The 15,243-nt window shown below is 46.2% G+C and overlaps 1 protein-coding gene across 2 annotated transcripts in view; it reads left to right on the top strand.

The window, feature by feature from the left end:
- The window catches only part of LOC134525485 (alpha-2-macroglobulin-like), a 42,147-nt gene that overhangs the window by 21,605 nt on the left and 5,299 nt on the right, over positions 1 to 15,243 (top strand). For both annotated transcript variants that reach the window (XM_063356389.1, XM_063356399.1), the window contains 15 exons: positions 1,072 to 1,198; positions 1,478 to 1,706; positions 2,778 to 2,904; positions 3,492 to 3,613; positions 6,142 to 6,193; positions 6,825 to 6,908; positions 7,036 to 7,212; positions 8,104 to 8,188; positions 8,706 to 8,862; positions 9,149 to 9,223; positions 12,066 to 12,231; positions 13,232 to 13,455; positions 14,047 to 14,265; positions 14,578 to 14,705; positions 15,072 to 15,162. In XM_063356389.1, the coding sequence (XP_063212459.1) occupies positions 1,072 to 1,198; positions 1,478 to 1,706; positions 2,778 to 2,904; positions 3,492 to 3,613; positions 6,142 to 6,193; positions 6,825 to 6,908; positions 7,036 to 7,212; positions 8,104 to 8,188; positions 8,706 to 8,862; positions 9,149 to 9,223; positions 12,066 to 12,231; positions 13,232 to 13,455; positions 14,047 to 14,265; positions 14,578 to 14,705; positions 15,072 to 15,162 (2,063 nt within the window). The remainder of the gene's footprint in view (positions 1 to 1,071; positions 1,199 to 1,477; positions 1,707 to 2,777; positions 2,905 to 3,491; positions 3,614 to 6,141; positions 6,194 to 6,824; positions 6,909 to 7,035; positions 7,213 to 8,103; positions 8,189 to 8,705; positions 8,863 to 9,148; positions 9,224 to 12,065; positions 12,232 to 13,231; positions 13,456 to 14,046; positions 14,266 to 14,577; positions 14,706 to 15,071; positions 15,163 to 15,243) is intronic.

Here is a 15,243-nt window from a genome sequence, read left to right on the forward strand (position 1 = left end):
GAGTCCAACTATGGAAACCTAAAAAAGGAGTCTTTACTTCTAGGCAGTCACATTCTAGCAACAACTAGAGGAACAACTAGGGCAAAAGTGAGCCAAGATAAATTAGAAGGTGGTACAATTCTATGGGTAGATATTTTATCATGGGGGGCTGAGAAATTTGGTTCTGTTCCCAGCTCTCCCACTCACATGACTATATAAGGCTGCGTAGGTCATGTCACTTCTCTGCAGCTTCAGTGACTGTGAAGATAGAATAATAATATCATATTTTTTTTCTCTAAATAGTTCTGAGATTAGAAAGGCTACATAAAACACACTCACCTATATCACTTCCAGTCACTGACTTTTCTGGTGCAGTATCCCAGCTCCTGTTAAAAAATTATAGCTTTTGGCCTAGTGATAGCTTCTGGGTATTCATAACAGATCAGATCTTTGCTTTTGAAATGCAGGATTTGTCTTCAGAGCATGGCCTGAGACAGCTGGCTGCTTTGAGAAGATGTAAAGTGTTCTAAGGATGATGGATAGCCTTTCATAAGGCACTATGCAATCCTGTGAGAAAGCATCTCCCTGTTCTGGAACCATTTATTTGCTAATGGCCAGAGATGTAAAGACCATATTAAACTTAAAACAATCTTAGATGGAGGAAGGGAGGGCTAAGTGTGGTTTCTGTTTCTGGTCATGTATAAGCACAATCAATTCTTCAATCAAATTTAATAAACTATGTGCAACTGTAATATCTGGAGGCAATAAGATCCACATTTGACACTGTATTGCAATAGAAATGTACCCTCAACAACATCATCGCACATGGCTCTTTTGGCACTTGCTGGGTTTGGTGGCAGTGGGGGAAGAATGTTCAACCCCATCCAATCTCTGTAAGAAGAGCAGTAACATTAGGAAAAACTAAATATTGAGATCACAACAGAGAAATACATTTGTTTCTAGCGGTCAAGGTTTCAAAGCTGTTCTTCCAATTTTAAAATTTTAGCTAAGAATAACCACTACCTGGAAAGAAAGTTAGAATGGAGTTTGACACTTCTTTTCCTTTGTTCCTATCCTCGAACAAAATGCTAGTCAGTGCATTGCATATGCCTGATGATTTTGACTATGATCTAACGGAACATATGGCTGCTGGCAATCCTGCGGAGACCGTCCGGAAGTACTTCCCTGAGACATGGATCTGGGACATAGTTTCAGTGAAGTAAGTGTTCTTGGGAACGTGGAGTGTGGTCACTGGCGGAAAACCTCAGAAGATGTTTAAGTCCCTATGGAAGCATCGGTATTTCAGTGAGAGGGGTATTTCTAGTAAACGGAGGGATTTTTCAAGGTCACTAAGTGTGCTTTGGGAGGACATGCAAAAGCCAGTGCCCATATCCCAACTGGTCAGGAGTTTGCTGTCAGTAGGTGTTGTTCAGTAGGCTGAGAAAAATGTAGATGATCACCAAAATATAACTGAAATGTGTTCTCCATCCCTCACCAGCTCTGAGGGAAATGCTGATCTAGATGTGACCATCCCTGACACCATCACCGAGTGGAAAGCTAATGCATTCTGCACTTCGGCAGACACAGGCTTTGGCCTGTCCCCAACAGTGTCCCTCAGAGCCTTCCAGCCCTTCTTTGTAGAGCTCACCATGCCCTACTCTGTGGTGCGTGGTGAGTCCTTCACACTGAAAGCCACCGTTTTCAACTACTTGACCGCCTGCATCAGGGTAAGAGACATTGATAACTTTGCTCAGACTGACAGCTTAGGGACTTGGGGACTTAGGGACTTAGCTACAATGGACCACTTACCACATGGTTTCCCAAGCCAGATGACTTATCTCCAATTTCATATGGGTGTACGTGTGTAGGAATTCTTGGTGTATTTAATAAAGGGGGAATATGTTTTCCTGACAAAGTTTTGAAAGTTATGTTTGATTCAGAACCTAAAGATCTGCTGCTGAGGCCCCCAGCCTTGTCATCGCAGATTTATGTCACTGTCCTATAGAAATATGAAACTGCATACCTACATGGAAACTCCAGGTTCACCAGGGTGGATACCTAAAGGATACCTTTAGTCTCATCTCATGTAAACATCTCATAAATTATCACGCCAGATTTGCTGGAATATGCAGTCTTCCTGTGATTTATTGCATCTGCCCCTAAGACGCTGGGCAGAACCATATAGCTTCACTATTCTTATCTGCATTCTTTCACCAGCAAAAAAGACAAGACAATTTGGGAGGTGATTCGAACAAAATCTCAATCACCTTTCCTCAGTTTTTTTATAAATACAGATTTTATTCTAAAAGGAATGGAGCTGAAACAAGGAGGGGCACTGATCCAGCCATTCCAATGCACTCTCATAACTGTCTTTCCTGTTTTGTTTGCTATTTGCAGGTTCCTTATTCCACTCTCCCTTGTTCCCTTACAAGCTTTCCCACTGCTAGCGTTTTACCTCTTCACCCAACTAATCATGAGGGGGGTCTTTAATTCATGGCTAAGTTTTGTAGTCATTGCTTTGCCTTTACTCACGCAACTGGTCCATGCTCTCCATTTTTCCAGAATCAATTTCCTTTACAAAAATACATGTCCTGCTCTCTACACTTACCTCCCCAATCTCTTACAATTGTACACATCTCCATCTTTTCCCACTTCATCCCCCAGTTCTTGCTCTGCAGTATCCATAAGGTTCTCAGTCCCACAGAATAACCAGCTCCACTACCCATTTCCATGTACTGCACTGTCTCCACGTTCTTTGCAATTCCAACCTTCATGACACCTCTCTGTACAACTGGCAGGTCAGCACGTCTCTGGCTGAATCTACTCATTTCCTGGCTACACCACTAGAGAAGCAGGAAGAATCCTACTGTGTCTGCATGAATGACAGGAAAACTGTGGCTTGGGCAGTAACACCAAGATCTCTAGGTAAGAAGCTGGACAAGAAAATACTGGGATCAGATATCTGTGGATGACATCAGATCTTTGGTGTGATGAGCTAGGTGACTCCAAACCTGTCTGGAAGAATCTTGTCTACACCAGAAGTGAGAAGTCCAACCCTGAGGTTGAGACGCTACACTGGGATGCAATTTCCAGGTCCTAAACAAACTATTTAAGTGTTACGGGACATTGTTTTCTTAACATTTGAATAGCAATCACAAATTCCCTTAATGCATGCAAAGCACTCAGACATTCCTGTTGTGGAGCTGAGAATGTCTTAGCTTAATGTGGCTGGGTCTGAAATATTTTAGTCAAAGCTTTCTTTCTTTCTCTGAAGCCTCCCAGAACAAGATCGATTTACAAGAGCTGCCCCTCCACTACTCTTCTTACTGATGGACTAACACCTGCTCAGGTGGCCATCACAAAGGAGGTGGCTCCAAGGCTGCAGCTAGTCCAAGTTTAGTTCTCCTCTTGGAAAAGCTTCTCTGTAACGCACCAGAGAGCGCCCACACAAACACAAACCCGCGTTTCCCTGGCACTGCCCAGCGGGGCTGGTTGACCCCTGTTTGCTCCAGGGCAGGTGGAGTTCTCGGTGAGCACTGAGGCCCTGCAGAACCAGCAGCCCTGCGGGAATGCCATCGTGGAGACCCCTGAGAAAGGGCGGAAGGACACGGTCATCAGACAGCTGCTGGTGGAGGTATGCGGGGTGCTGAGTTTGGCAGCACAGAAATGCAATAATAACTTCATGCTCCACAGCCACAGTTGCTGTACGATAAAGGTTTTCTGTTTTCACCATGATAGCAGCAATAATGGCTTGTGTGACTTTGACTCTGCACGCTTTTATAAAAGAAGCATTGATAAATCTCACGCAGGCCAATAGAGCCTGTAACTCATAAAGTTGCCATCTCATAGTAAAAGCAGGGTATTACATTACATAGTCGGACAGAAATAATAAGGCAGGCAATAATGACACGTTTGTCCCAGACACATCATCAGGGAGATAAATGAGAATTCCTTCGGTTTACCTGTGATAAATCACAGGGACAGGCTGCAAATGGAAGGCTCGCCAGAAACGTTAGGCGTCTCCTCCAGCACATGGCCAGTACTCTGGAATATGGAACAGCCACCACAATCTGCAAATATTTCCAAGCAAAACTACAGTCATTGTTTTGAATTGTTTTTATTACACTTTTAAGAATGTTCAAAACTTTTTATTTTTGCCTTCTTTTGTACATTTTTTTTCTTAAGCAGTGTTTTGCAATGATAAAACCACAGCTCTTCCCATGATAAATAGCCAGTCATAAAATTAATCCACAGTATAAGACTCTCTGTGATACTAATAGCAAACAAAGAGTACTGGCTTGTTGTAAAGTGAAATCTACGTAATATCACATGTCGTAATATTGTCAATCCTACGCATGACAGGAAGGAATAGTCGTATTTAACAAAATTAAGTTAGGAGTAATATATAACATTTCAACTCCTCCTTACATTGCAGACATTCCAATTTTTAGTAACGCGGAGCTAGGATTTATGTAATATGGAACTTCGGAACTTGTTTTGCTAGCCTGAATGTAACGATGGAAAAGCAATCCTATCTCTTAGGCATCTTTTCTTTTTTTTTAAATTTCACTTATTTACAAATTAATTTGATTGTGCATTTTATGGATCAGGGCGTGAATAGCTGTTTAACATTTCAGGAAAATTTTCCTTGTTTCATATATGCCTTCAGGGAAAAGCATTTATTTTGTTCTTTGAAGATACTGGAAGATCAGAACTGTAAAGTCTTTTCTCCCAGATGGCGGGGGAGTGAAAATAACTGATCGAGCACTAAAATGACTTCTGTCAGGGTGTCTGAGAGATTACTGGTCTTATCCTGTTATTGTAATGAGGTAATAAATCTACAGCAAGCCTTGACTGGATGGAATCAGAGATTAGCATCCAAGGCTGAACAATTAATTAGGAGGGGTGGATACAGTGTAACTTGCTTGGGGTGGAGCTGCATTGTCCCAAACACAAGGATGTCAATATCCCCTGCAGCAGGCAACGCATCCCCGGGGAGAGAGAAGGAAGCGTGCCAGAGCCCCTGGGGCGTCCTCTTGACCCTCGGGAAAAAAAACCTTGCTGGGAGCTAGTTGGGAAACAGGATGTTTTTTCACCCAGGAATTTCTCAGCTGGAAAGGAAAATCTTTCAAATCGTTAGTTTGTATGTTTTAATTTCCTGTTGAAATGTTCAAAATCAAACAAAACAATGGATTTCTCATTTAGTTGCATTTCATAATGACATACTGAAACAAACAAGAAGCATTTAGCTCTGTCATGGTTTATCCTAAAAGCTTTTTCTTTTTTTTTTTCTTTTTTTTTCCCCCTACTCTTTCTCTGTCTTTTCATACTGAAGAATGAAAGACAATGTATTTTAATTATGTGAGAAAGTGAAGGTAATACCATTGTTCACATGCTGGGAAAAAAGTTTCAGCTGGCAAAAGTTGGGAACCAGCAATGAAGCAATGGGAACTTTCCTACTTGGAGATTAAAAAAATGGATGTGGGGATATCACTGAAATAAACTCTGACAAAATATGTTTTCTGGTAAATATTTGATTCCTGAGTTTTATGGAGAATGTTTTCACAGAAACCAGGACTTCTTTGTTGACTTGAAAAATTAGTGTAGAAGTTTTTGAAACAGAGGGAGGATGTGATCACCGGTTGACTGTGGCATGTATTTAAATTTTGGGTGTTGTAACATGTCACTTGTGGGTGCATTGAAGTGCTCTAGTTGCCAACTGTCACAGTCTTACATACATATCCTCCTGGCACCCCAGGCGCTCAGCCGTCATCACAGCCTGCAGAGTTCTGCTGGACTGGGCCGAGGTGGGCAGCACCTTGGAAGACAGGTGATGTCTTACTCTTGGTAGTATCATCGTGCACGTTACCTACGCCATAACCTGTGAAGACGCAGGGCCTCTCTCAGCAATAAGAAAGGAAAGAACATGTATTAAATTTCACATTTTTATTAGCCAGTACATTATAGTCCTAAATTATCCTCAGTTTAGCACATGGAAGAAAAAACTTCGTAAGCAATTTTTAAAGACTTTTCAGTATAATGAAGTTATAAGTATTTCATTTGTTTCGAGTTCCTTTTAGTTGCCCTCCTGTATTTCTTCCTTTTCATTTTCGTTGTTGTCGTTTCTCATTTTTTGCTTTTTTTCTTGCTATTTTCCCCAAGCCGGAAGGGACTGAGGTGGAAACTACCTACAACTCTGTGCTCTGTGCATCTGGTAAGAGCCTTTTGCTTTCTAAGACTTTCTTTGCAAAGGTTGAGACTAAAGACAAATGGAAAAGACAAGGTTTGTCAATGCTCTGAGAAGAAAGGTTAGGGATCAGATAAAACTGAACAAACTAGATGTATGTCCATCTGGTAGTGAAATTAGTCCTTCCTAAAGGAGAAGAGCTGAGACTAATAGTCCCTGCAATTACAGAGGCAGAGCACATCTCATAGGAAATGAGGCTGGCCGGGTCCTTGTAGGGAGAGAATATCTGGGATTTAATGGGGTTATCTCTAACATTTGTCATGCAGTGGGTGTAAAATCACAAACCAGAATCTGCAGTAAGCCAGACTGCTCACCAAAGCAGAAAAGGCCAGAAAAATAGCCTGGAAAGTGTATTTGTTAGTTAATGCCAGCTGATAGTTCCGTGTAGAGGTCCATGACAGTCTGTGTGCGAGGGTATTGCAGGCCCAACACAAAATTTGCAGGATGGGAAGCTTCCACAACAAAATTAGAGATGAATGGATTTGTTGAAGGAAGGAAACCCCTGTCCAGGGGATGGTGTCTCACCCTCTTAACTGCTACCCATGCATGTAGATATATCCGCAATTGTAACAAAATTGATCTGTTTTCTTTATCCCAGAAAAGTCTATGTCAGAGCCAGTCTCCCTGGTTCTCCCAGAGACTGTGGTGGATGGCTCAGCCAGAGCATATTTCTCAGTGCTAGGTAAGTGAAGCATTCTTCAAGTATCACATGCTATTTTGAAACACTGCCATGTTTTTCAGGCTGTGCTCAGTCTACTGGCAAGCCCTGAACTGTGCTAATTTACACTGGAAATTGTCCCGCTCCCCAGGCGACATCATGGGCGCTGCCATGCAGAACCTGCACCAGCTGCTCCAGATGCCATTCGGCTGTGGGGAGCAGAACATGGTCCTGTTTGCACCCAACATCTATGTCCTGGACTATCTGAACAAGACAGGGCAGCTGAGCGAGGAGGTCAAATCCAAGGCCATCGGATACTTAGTGAGCGGTGAGCTGGGACATGGCTTTTGCTTTTCCGTTCATTCCTTTCCTTGGCAACTGGATAAGGACGCTATAGGCCACTGGCATGCGTGATCTAGGAGAGGTCGTCCTGGTGCATACAGGGAACATGTGGTAGGTCAGGTGTATATAGTACAATAGCTATAAGAGAGAGAACCCTGCACTCAGGTAGAGGTGCAGGGTAAGAGAGGACAGCGTGCAAACAGGAAAATAGAAAAGTCCAGGACTGGCAATAACTCAAGAGTTCTCTCTGTAAGAAAAGGGATATATGTAATCCATAAATCAGGCTGCAACCATTCATCGTGGCAGCCGCTTGTTGTAGATCTCGGACCCTCCTTAGGATTAAGAATACGTCACTCACCTCCAACTAGGCCAGAATGTAAACACACTAGCTAGCACACGTTAGCAGACGTAACACTGGTACATACATACACAGTGGGTATCTGCTGACTAACAAGGGACTAGTTTTACTCAGTTATTTCACAGAAAAACTGCACTTCCTCCAGTGAAAACGATCTTGTTTTCTGCATTCCTATCCTGTGTGGGGCTCACCTTTGTATTCAATTCTCCTCTGGGAACTGTTTTCCAATTTTTCTCTCCAGTCTGGGATACATTTACTTCTCCTCATCAAGTCTAGGGCAGAAAGTGGCAATGACTGCAGACACCCAGTTTCCAGGTGTTTTGGGAGGGAGGAAGGCACAAGGATGGAAGTACTCGGTGCTGTGGGTTTGCCTGAACTTCCGTTGTAACACTGAGCTGTGTAGCTCACACTTGTGCCATTAGAAGGGGGACACTGCGTCCCATGTCTGCTACATTTCCTTTGCACGGCTCCGTGAAAAGTACTGTGACAACTAAAATATTCTCCCACTCTCTATTTCAGGGTATCAAAGGCAACTGAACTACAAACACTGGGATGGTTCTTATAGCACGTTTGGGCCCCTTTATGGGCAAGTTGGGAATACCTGGTAAGGCTTCAGTACCACTGGCTTTTCATTTCTGCTTTTCATGCCTCCCCTTTCCTCAGTGTTTCCTTGTGCTTGGTCATTATGGAGGTTGAAATGGAGGTGGAGATGAAATGATAATCATGGCATCACAGGGCAATCATGTGGAATAACGGAGCAGGGAAGGATGCCTTTTAGTTTTGCAATGCTGCACTGAAAGCTACTTACCTCCCCTTCTTCAGCTCAAGTGAGGGTGACCTGCGGGATGCCCTAGCTAGTTCTTGTTAGCAGAAGATGCTGTTGAATCCCCAGAGTGCCATTGCCCACCTACCTGCAGCCCTCAGGGCTATGAATGGCAGGGTCCATTTACCATTGGTCCCTATCTCACCAAGTCGCTGGGCTGGCTCACAGTTTCCAACCAGCCCTTGTGATCTAGTCCTGTAGCCTCTACTGCTTTCCTCCAGAACAGTGATGACAGATGATGACTTCTGGTGGGTAACAGGCCTGCTCAGGATATTTCAGTTCCCTCTGCCACTTTCAGGCTCACAGCCTTTGTCCTCAAGTCCTTTGCCCAGGCCCGGCCTCACATCTTCATAGATGAGAAGCACATCCAGGATGCTTTGGTCTGGCTCACTCAAAAGCAGAAGGAGAATGGCTGCTTCCACAGTTCTGGGACGCTCCTGAACAACGCCATGAAGGTAACACATCTGCCTGGTTGGCTCCACACGGGCTTTGTCAGGCTGGAACTTGACCATAAGTCACTCTAGGGCCAACAGCTATTTCAGCACTTGGGGGTTGGGGAGGAGGGGGAGTTAAATGTGCGAGCTATCACAGAACCAGGAAGAAGCCAACTGAAGCTTCTGAAGGACTTACCATGAGAAGGAGGCTAGGAAGAATTTGTCCCTGCAGGATGTAAATATTTAGCACAGGGAGAAGCAAGTGGTGCTGTGTGGGCTCAACATCTACTTTTGCGGTTCCCCGCAGGGTGGAGTGAGCGACGAGATCACGCTGACGGCCTACATCACTATTGCACTGCTGGAGATTCCTCTGCCTGTAACCGTATGTGTCTGCACCCCAACCCAACCTGGCACTAACCTGTCCCCCCCCAAGATTATCAGGTCCCTTTACCTTTTGAAAAAAGAAATCCTGTCTGAATATTCTTTCCGTTCAAGCCTAAACTGGAATAATATTTTTCCTCTATTTTCCTCCCTTGTCCAATCCTGTCTCCCATATACACATTTCATTTAATCTTTTTCTGAGTTCTTTTGTAGAGAATCAAGCTTTTGCTCCTTTAAAAGAGTACAGCTTGTATTAACAGTTAAATTATATTTATATCTCCGAAATGAGCCAAACAGTTTTTCTACACCCACAAAAATCTCCTTTTGTTTGTTGGAATAGTACTTTCCTGTTGAACCACTTCTATGGGCCCTGTTGGGTTGGCACAACAGCACAGGTCTGTAAAGAAATGTGGCACACTCAGGGATTCATTCTCATTTTCTCTGCCTCTTCTTGATTGTTTTATGGGAAATCCCCATCCTTAATGCTTGGGGAATAAGGTATAGCTATAACGTAATAAAGTATGCCTATAGGGAATACCATAAACAGTAGTCTGTGAAAAGGCTGAGGCTTATTTAAAAGCGACGTGGGTTCAGTCGTTCTGATCCCCGAGTCTGTGATCCCCTCACTGTGAGACAAGCCTCTGGTGCAGGTAAAACTGGAGTGTGAATTGTGGCAGAAGGACTGCTGAGCCAGGTTGGTTGCCAGGCTGCTTGTAATCCCTCTGCTCCAAATGTAGTAGGGACTATTTTGTGTTTAAAGTTTTTTCCTGTATAGTGAGAAACAGCAGAAGGAATTATTTTGTCAGTAGGGTGATATGGACTTCATGGGATATTAACTCCACCAGAGGAGTACTCTTTCTTTGGTATGTGTTGTGTTTAGAAGGCAAGTTCTCAGGCAGAACTGTATTGGATAACAAGGATGTTTTTCATCTCCCTATCTGAGCCTAAAAGTGCCACTGAATGTGGAGGGGCTTGTCAGAATCTGATAGGAATATGGATGCATTTCAAGTTAAGCTGCATGAACTCCTGTGCATAGCACGGCCCTAAGGTATTTAATGCTGCTGGCAAGCGTACAGACTATTTCTGTAAGTAAAGTAAGCCTTATTAGATCCCTCACAAAAAACCTTACCAGTACTGTCCTGAGCATGTCTATCTATGCCACATCCCGTCATTAGACAGAACTCCTCCCCAACACTTACCTTACAAACAGCAGTAAGCATAGAAAAACCTTAGGAGAGGCACAGACCCAACCAATTCTATTTTCATTCTTTGCTTTCTCAAAAGCAGCTGAATTGCCTCTACTAAAGTGACCACAAAAGATTTCATCTTCCAACACACACCCGCTGAAGGCAAAGTATAAAGCCACTGAAAAATAAGTCTTTTCCTTCTAGACCATTAATTAAGCTGTAAATGTGCTGTTAGGCTTCAGAAGATGGCGTGCCCCCCTGCAGTGTTATTGCTTCAATTTTATAACAGTTTTTCCATCACAAATGAGGAATAGTAATGTGTCTTCCTGAAAGGTCATGGGGTGACAATGTCTGTTACTTAATACCATGTAAAGTAGCTACATTTTGCTTTGCTTCAGAGTTTGTGCCCTTAAACCGTACTTGAGTTTCTGGCTTGTACAGAGAGAGAAATTACCTCCAAAACAGAAGTTACATCATCAGGTTTCAGCAAAATGAAATTTTTACATAAGGCCCTGGAAAAGGGGAAATAAACAATAAAAAGGAAAGGATAGAACAGAGGGTGAAAGCATAGAATAGTCTCAAGGTGATAGCTAGAGGAGGAAGACAAGTATCCAGTACATCTACAGAGAGGAAACATATCACAGAATTCCCCTTGCCCTGATGTTACCTGAAATAAAGGCTCTTGAAACCAAAAGTAGTTCAGAGAGGAGATATTGCTTTATTCGATGTCGGGTGCTAGGAGGAAAACCCACAGATCTAGCACGCCTTACCGGGGATATTCACCCATTATTTATACACAGAAGATGCTCATACTTCCACCTACCTAATACATAACTCCACCTGGGCTTACATATTCATTAGGATGACCAAATAGCCTTTATGCACCCGCTTGTTAAATTTTGCAGCGTCAGCAAGACACTTCTGCGCAGGCGTTGAGTTCCTCAGTGGTCGTTTGGGTGGGGATACCCTTCCTCACATTATCCTTTTAAGGTATTGAGTCATCTCAGGACAGTAAATGTTTACTGTAAGTTGGCCAACTTCTTGAGGATGATAAGGATGTTCCTTGAAGTAGCCACAGCTCTGTCCTAATTGGTATAGGAGCACATACTTGATGCATAAAAGAACCTTGAAGCGATTAACTACTCCTTGTTATCCCATCCTTGGTGATTAGCTACTTCTGGCTGTCTCCTCATTATCGCTATTTGTAACATCAGATCAGTGACTAACTCCTTTCTCACACAGTAAGAAGGTCACTAATTAACTATTTTCTCACATAGTAAGAAGGTTAGTAGGAAACAACATTTTAGTTAGCATATTGTTATAAACAAAGCAGAGGCCTGTCTTTGGTAACACTGAGACAGAAACAGGCCTCTTCTCAGGGCCCTGCTTCGCAGTCTTCAATTTAAACTGGGAAAAAACATTACAAGAAGTGTTAAAGAAAGCCATGCACAAGATAAAGAACAGCCTCTGGTTGGCCATTCATTCCAGGCAGCATTTGACCTGGAGGTGAAGGGTTCAATGTACAATGCTACAATCTTTGTCAGACAGGAGAGAGGGGATGTTGAGGGTCCATAGGTACCATCTGATCCCTGTTGTTCTAAGATGGACCTCAGTGTGAGCTCTGGCTGCTCCAGCTCAGTCTCTCTCTCCTCCTAGCACTCAGTGGTGCGTAACGCTCTGTTCTGCCTGGAAACAGCAGCGAATGAGAAAGAAAACCATGTGTACACCAAGGCACTGATGGCGTACGCCTTCGCCCTGGCAGGGAAGGAAGAGCAGCGCAAGGCATTCCTTGGCTCACTTGAAAAGGAAGCTGTGAAAAAGGGTGAGTGCTCCTGGTGGGACGTCTCTTCCTTCCAACCCGCTGGCCTTACATCTTCCCTTGATAAAACGGCTTTTATTGGTGGGGCAATGGCTGCAGGAAATGGCTTCTGTGGGTGAGGAAAGGTGGAGGGAAAGGAAAGACTCGTGGCAAAGGGCTTGCGTTTTTGAGAACTCCCTCTCAGTGCCCGCTCCACTCCTCTGCTCCGAGGGAGTTGGTCGGGAAGCACCACGCACCATCCCCATCCGTGCTGAACTATCGGGTAGCTCTGCCAGCGCCTCTCCTCACTCCACTCCTCTTGCCGCACCAGGCGCTGCTTAGCAAAGGCTTGGCAATATTTATGGCCGCTCCTTCCTTCCAGTGCACGTGCTCAACATAGAACAAAGCGGACCTTGCACAGCACAAGGCACAATCAATCAGAGAGCAGCTGGATGTGCCGAGGAAGAAAATGAAAATTCGGGTCATTTCACAGGCCATAGCACCAGCTCTGAGTCTTCCCAGAAATCACCTAATGACTCTGAGCGTTCTGGTCAAGTCAGGCCGGACAGTGAGTTTGCCCAAGCGTTGGGTAGCAGGGTTGTGAAGGAGGGATCCCCAGCACCTTTTGCCTTTCCCACCTGCAGGTGACTGCCAAGCCCTGGTCACATTCTTTGGGTCACTTTGCCTCCCAGAGCTTGCCGCTGCCCAGCCCCAGCCTCTGCTCAACATGGGCAGGAGTGCCAGCCTGGTGCTCTGCTGGTGCTCAAGCCCATCAATGTCTGTGTGAATCTGGAGTCTAGGCCACAGTGGTATCCAGGCCGGGGCACTGAGCCTCAGCAGCCTCAGACCAGTCGCAAAGCTGCAGCGAGTGTAAACCCAACCCTTCCCACTTCGTCCTACATGACGGACGCATTGTGGGGGCTGTGTCCTCTCAACCGGACCAGAAGCAGATCAAGAACTGCCTTGCAGTAACTGCTACTGATTGCTTGTGTGCTTCTCTCCACTCTCCCTGCCTCCTGTGAAGATGGGTCTGTTCACTGGCAGCGGCCTGGGAGAGAGCCAGAGGTTGATCTCCCGTACTATCGCCACCGAGCTCCCTCTGCTGAAGTGGAGATGACAGCCTACGTGCTCCTTGCTCACCTCACCACACAGCCGGCACCTTCCCAGCAGGAGCTGTCGTTCGCATCTCTAATTGCAAAGTGGATCGGCGGTCAGCAGAACCCCAACGGAGGCTTCTCCTCCACCCAGGTGAGCGGCTTCCCTCCTGGGACCTCACACATCAATCTCACAAGATGGGAAGCGTCAGAGACCCAGCTGGGAGCACAGTACGGTTTGCCAGGGCAGGGACTGTAGCCCTGCAGTGTATCCCCGCCGTTTCTACCAGGGTTGCCAAGTTCCCGGGAGGCTAGAGGCTAGCGTGTCAGGTAGGGCCTCTGGGAATGACTGATATTTTGGCTAATGACCTGGTTTTCTTGACACATTGGGGCCAAACACTAGGGACACAAGGGACGCGTGTCTGCGCCAGCATGGAGGGCTCCCACCGCAATTTGTTTGTGCCTCTCAAGTTGCTGCTTCACCCTGTGGCGAGCGAGTGAAGCTGCGCAGAGCTCCATCCCAGGGAGCTCAGGGAACATGCAACTGCTGTGCAGAGGACACAGGAAGGGAACGGAAACACGCAGAAGCTGCTCCTTCCCTCTCTGCTTTGTACTTAGAACTGGAGAAAGTGAAGAATGGAGGGGAAGGTGCCTGCCAACAGCAAAGGGCGGGCTGTGGGAGGACAGGCTGTGGACAGGCTGAGGAACAGGCTGTCCCGTGGGTGCCGGCACCCGTCTCTTGCAGGACACAGTGGTGGCTCTCCAAGCCCTATCCCTGTACGGAGCTGTCACCTATGCCAAGAGCGGAGCAGCTTCCAAAGTGACCCTGCGATCTGGAGGGGACTTCCAGCAAGACTTCCAAGTGGATCCCACAAACCGGCTGCTGCTCCAGCGCGTGCCCCTGCCCCAGGTGCCCGGGGACTACAGCACAGAAGTGTCTGGCGAAGGATGCGTCTACCTGCAGGTGAGGGGGTGGCGGGTGGTGGCATCCTGGGAAGGGAGCCCCTTGCCAGGCAGGAGCCAGGGAGAGGGCAGGAGAGACCGCGGAGAGGAGAGGGGTGCGAGGGAAGGCTCTGGGAGGGGGAACAGGAGAAGAAGAGTAGACATACGTGGAGGAGCAAGAGTGGGAGGAGAGGAGGGAAGGGAAGGATGCAGCAGTGCGGAGGAGCTGTGAGAATGGGAGAAGGGGGGAGGGTGGACAGGGAGTGGATGGTCTCTCTCGGGTGTAGAGCGTGCACGCACACACACTCACACAGAGCTGCTGGCTCTCCCCTAGACAAGCCTGAGGTACAACGTGCAGCCCACGCAGGAGGATGCACCCTTCGTGCTCCACGTGTACACGATCCCAGAGACATGTGCAGACTCCAAGGCTCACAAGGCCTTTGACATAGGCATCAATGTCAGGTGAGTTGGCGTTTGGGTCTCAGCCCTCCTGAGAAGCCAGGGGAGCTGGAAGAGGTCTGGTGGTCCGAGGCGAGCCAGGCTGGAAGCCCTGGAAGCACAGTGCATCTCCTGGAAAAGTGGGCAGGAAGCAGCTGGGCTGGGAGGAGAGGCTGTGGAGGAAGGACAAGTCCTGCAGTGATGCAGCTGTGTGGGCAGCCCAGGGCTGGGCTAGTGAGCAGCTGCATAGGGGAACTAGCAGACCCTGGCGTAGGTGAAGAAGTTGCTGGACCGCCAGGACAGGGTGGGGTGCCAAGCGTTACGGAAAAGGTGGAAGTGCCCCCAGCTTTGACTTGAGGTGCACTGAATCTTTGTTGGTTGGTTCCTTAGTTACACCGGCGAGCGCAATGCCTCCAACATGGTGATTGTTGATGTGAAGATGCTGTCGGGATTCATCCCTGTGAAATCCTCCGTGAGGAAGGTAGGATGCTGTGTGACGCACATCTTTCAGTATGTCTGCCCCCATATCAATTTCCTTATTTAAAGTAGCATCTAATTCTTC

This window comes from Chroicocephalus ridibundus, chromosome 1 (assembly GCF_963924245.1).
Source record: "Chroicocephalus ridibundus chromosome 1, bChrRid1.1, whole genome shotgun sequence".
Taxonomy (NCBI): Eukaryota; Metazoa; Chordata; class Aves; order Charadriiformes; family Laridae; genus Chroicocephalus; species Chroicocephalus ridibundus.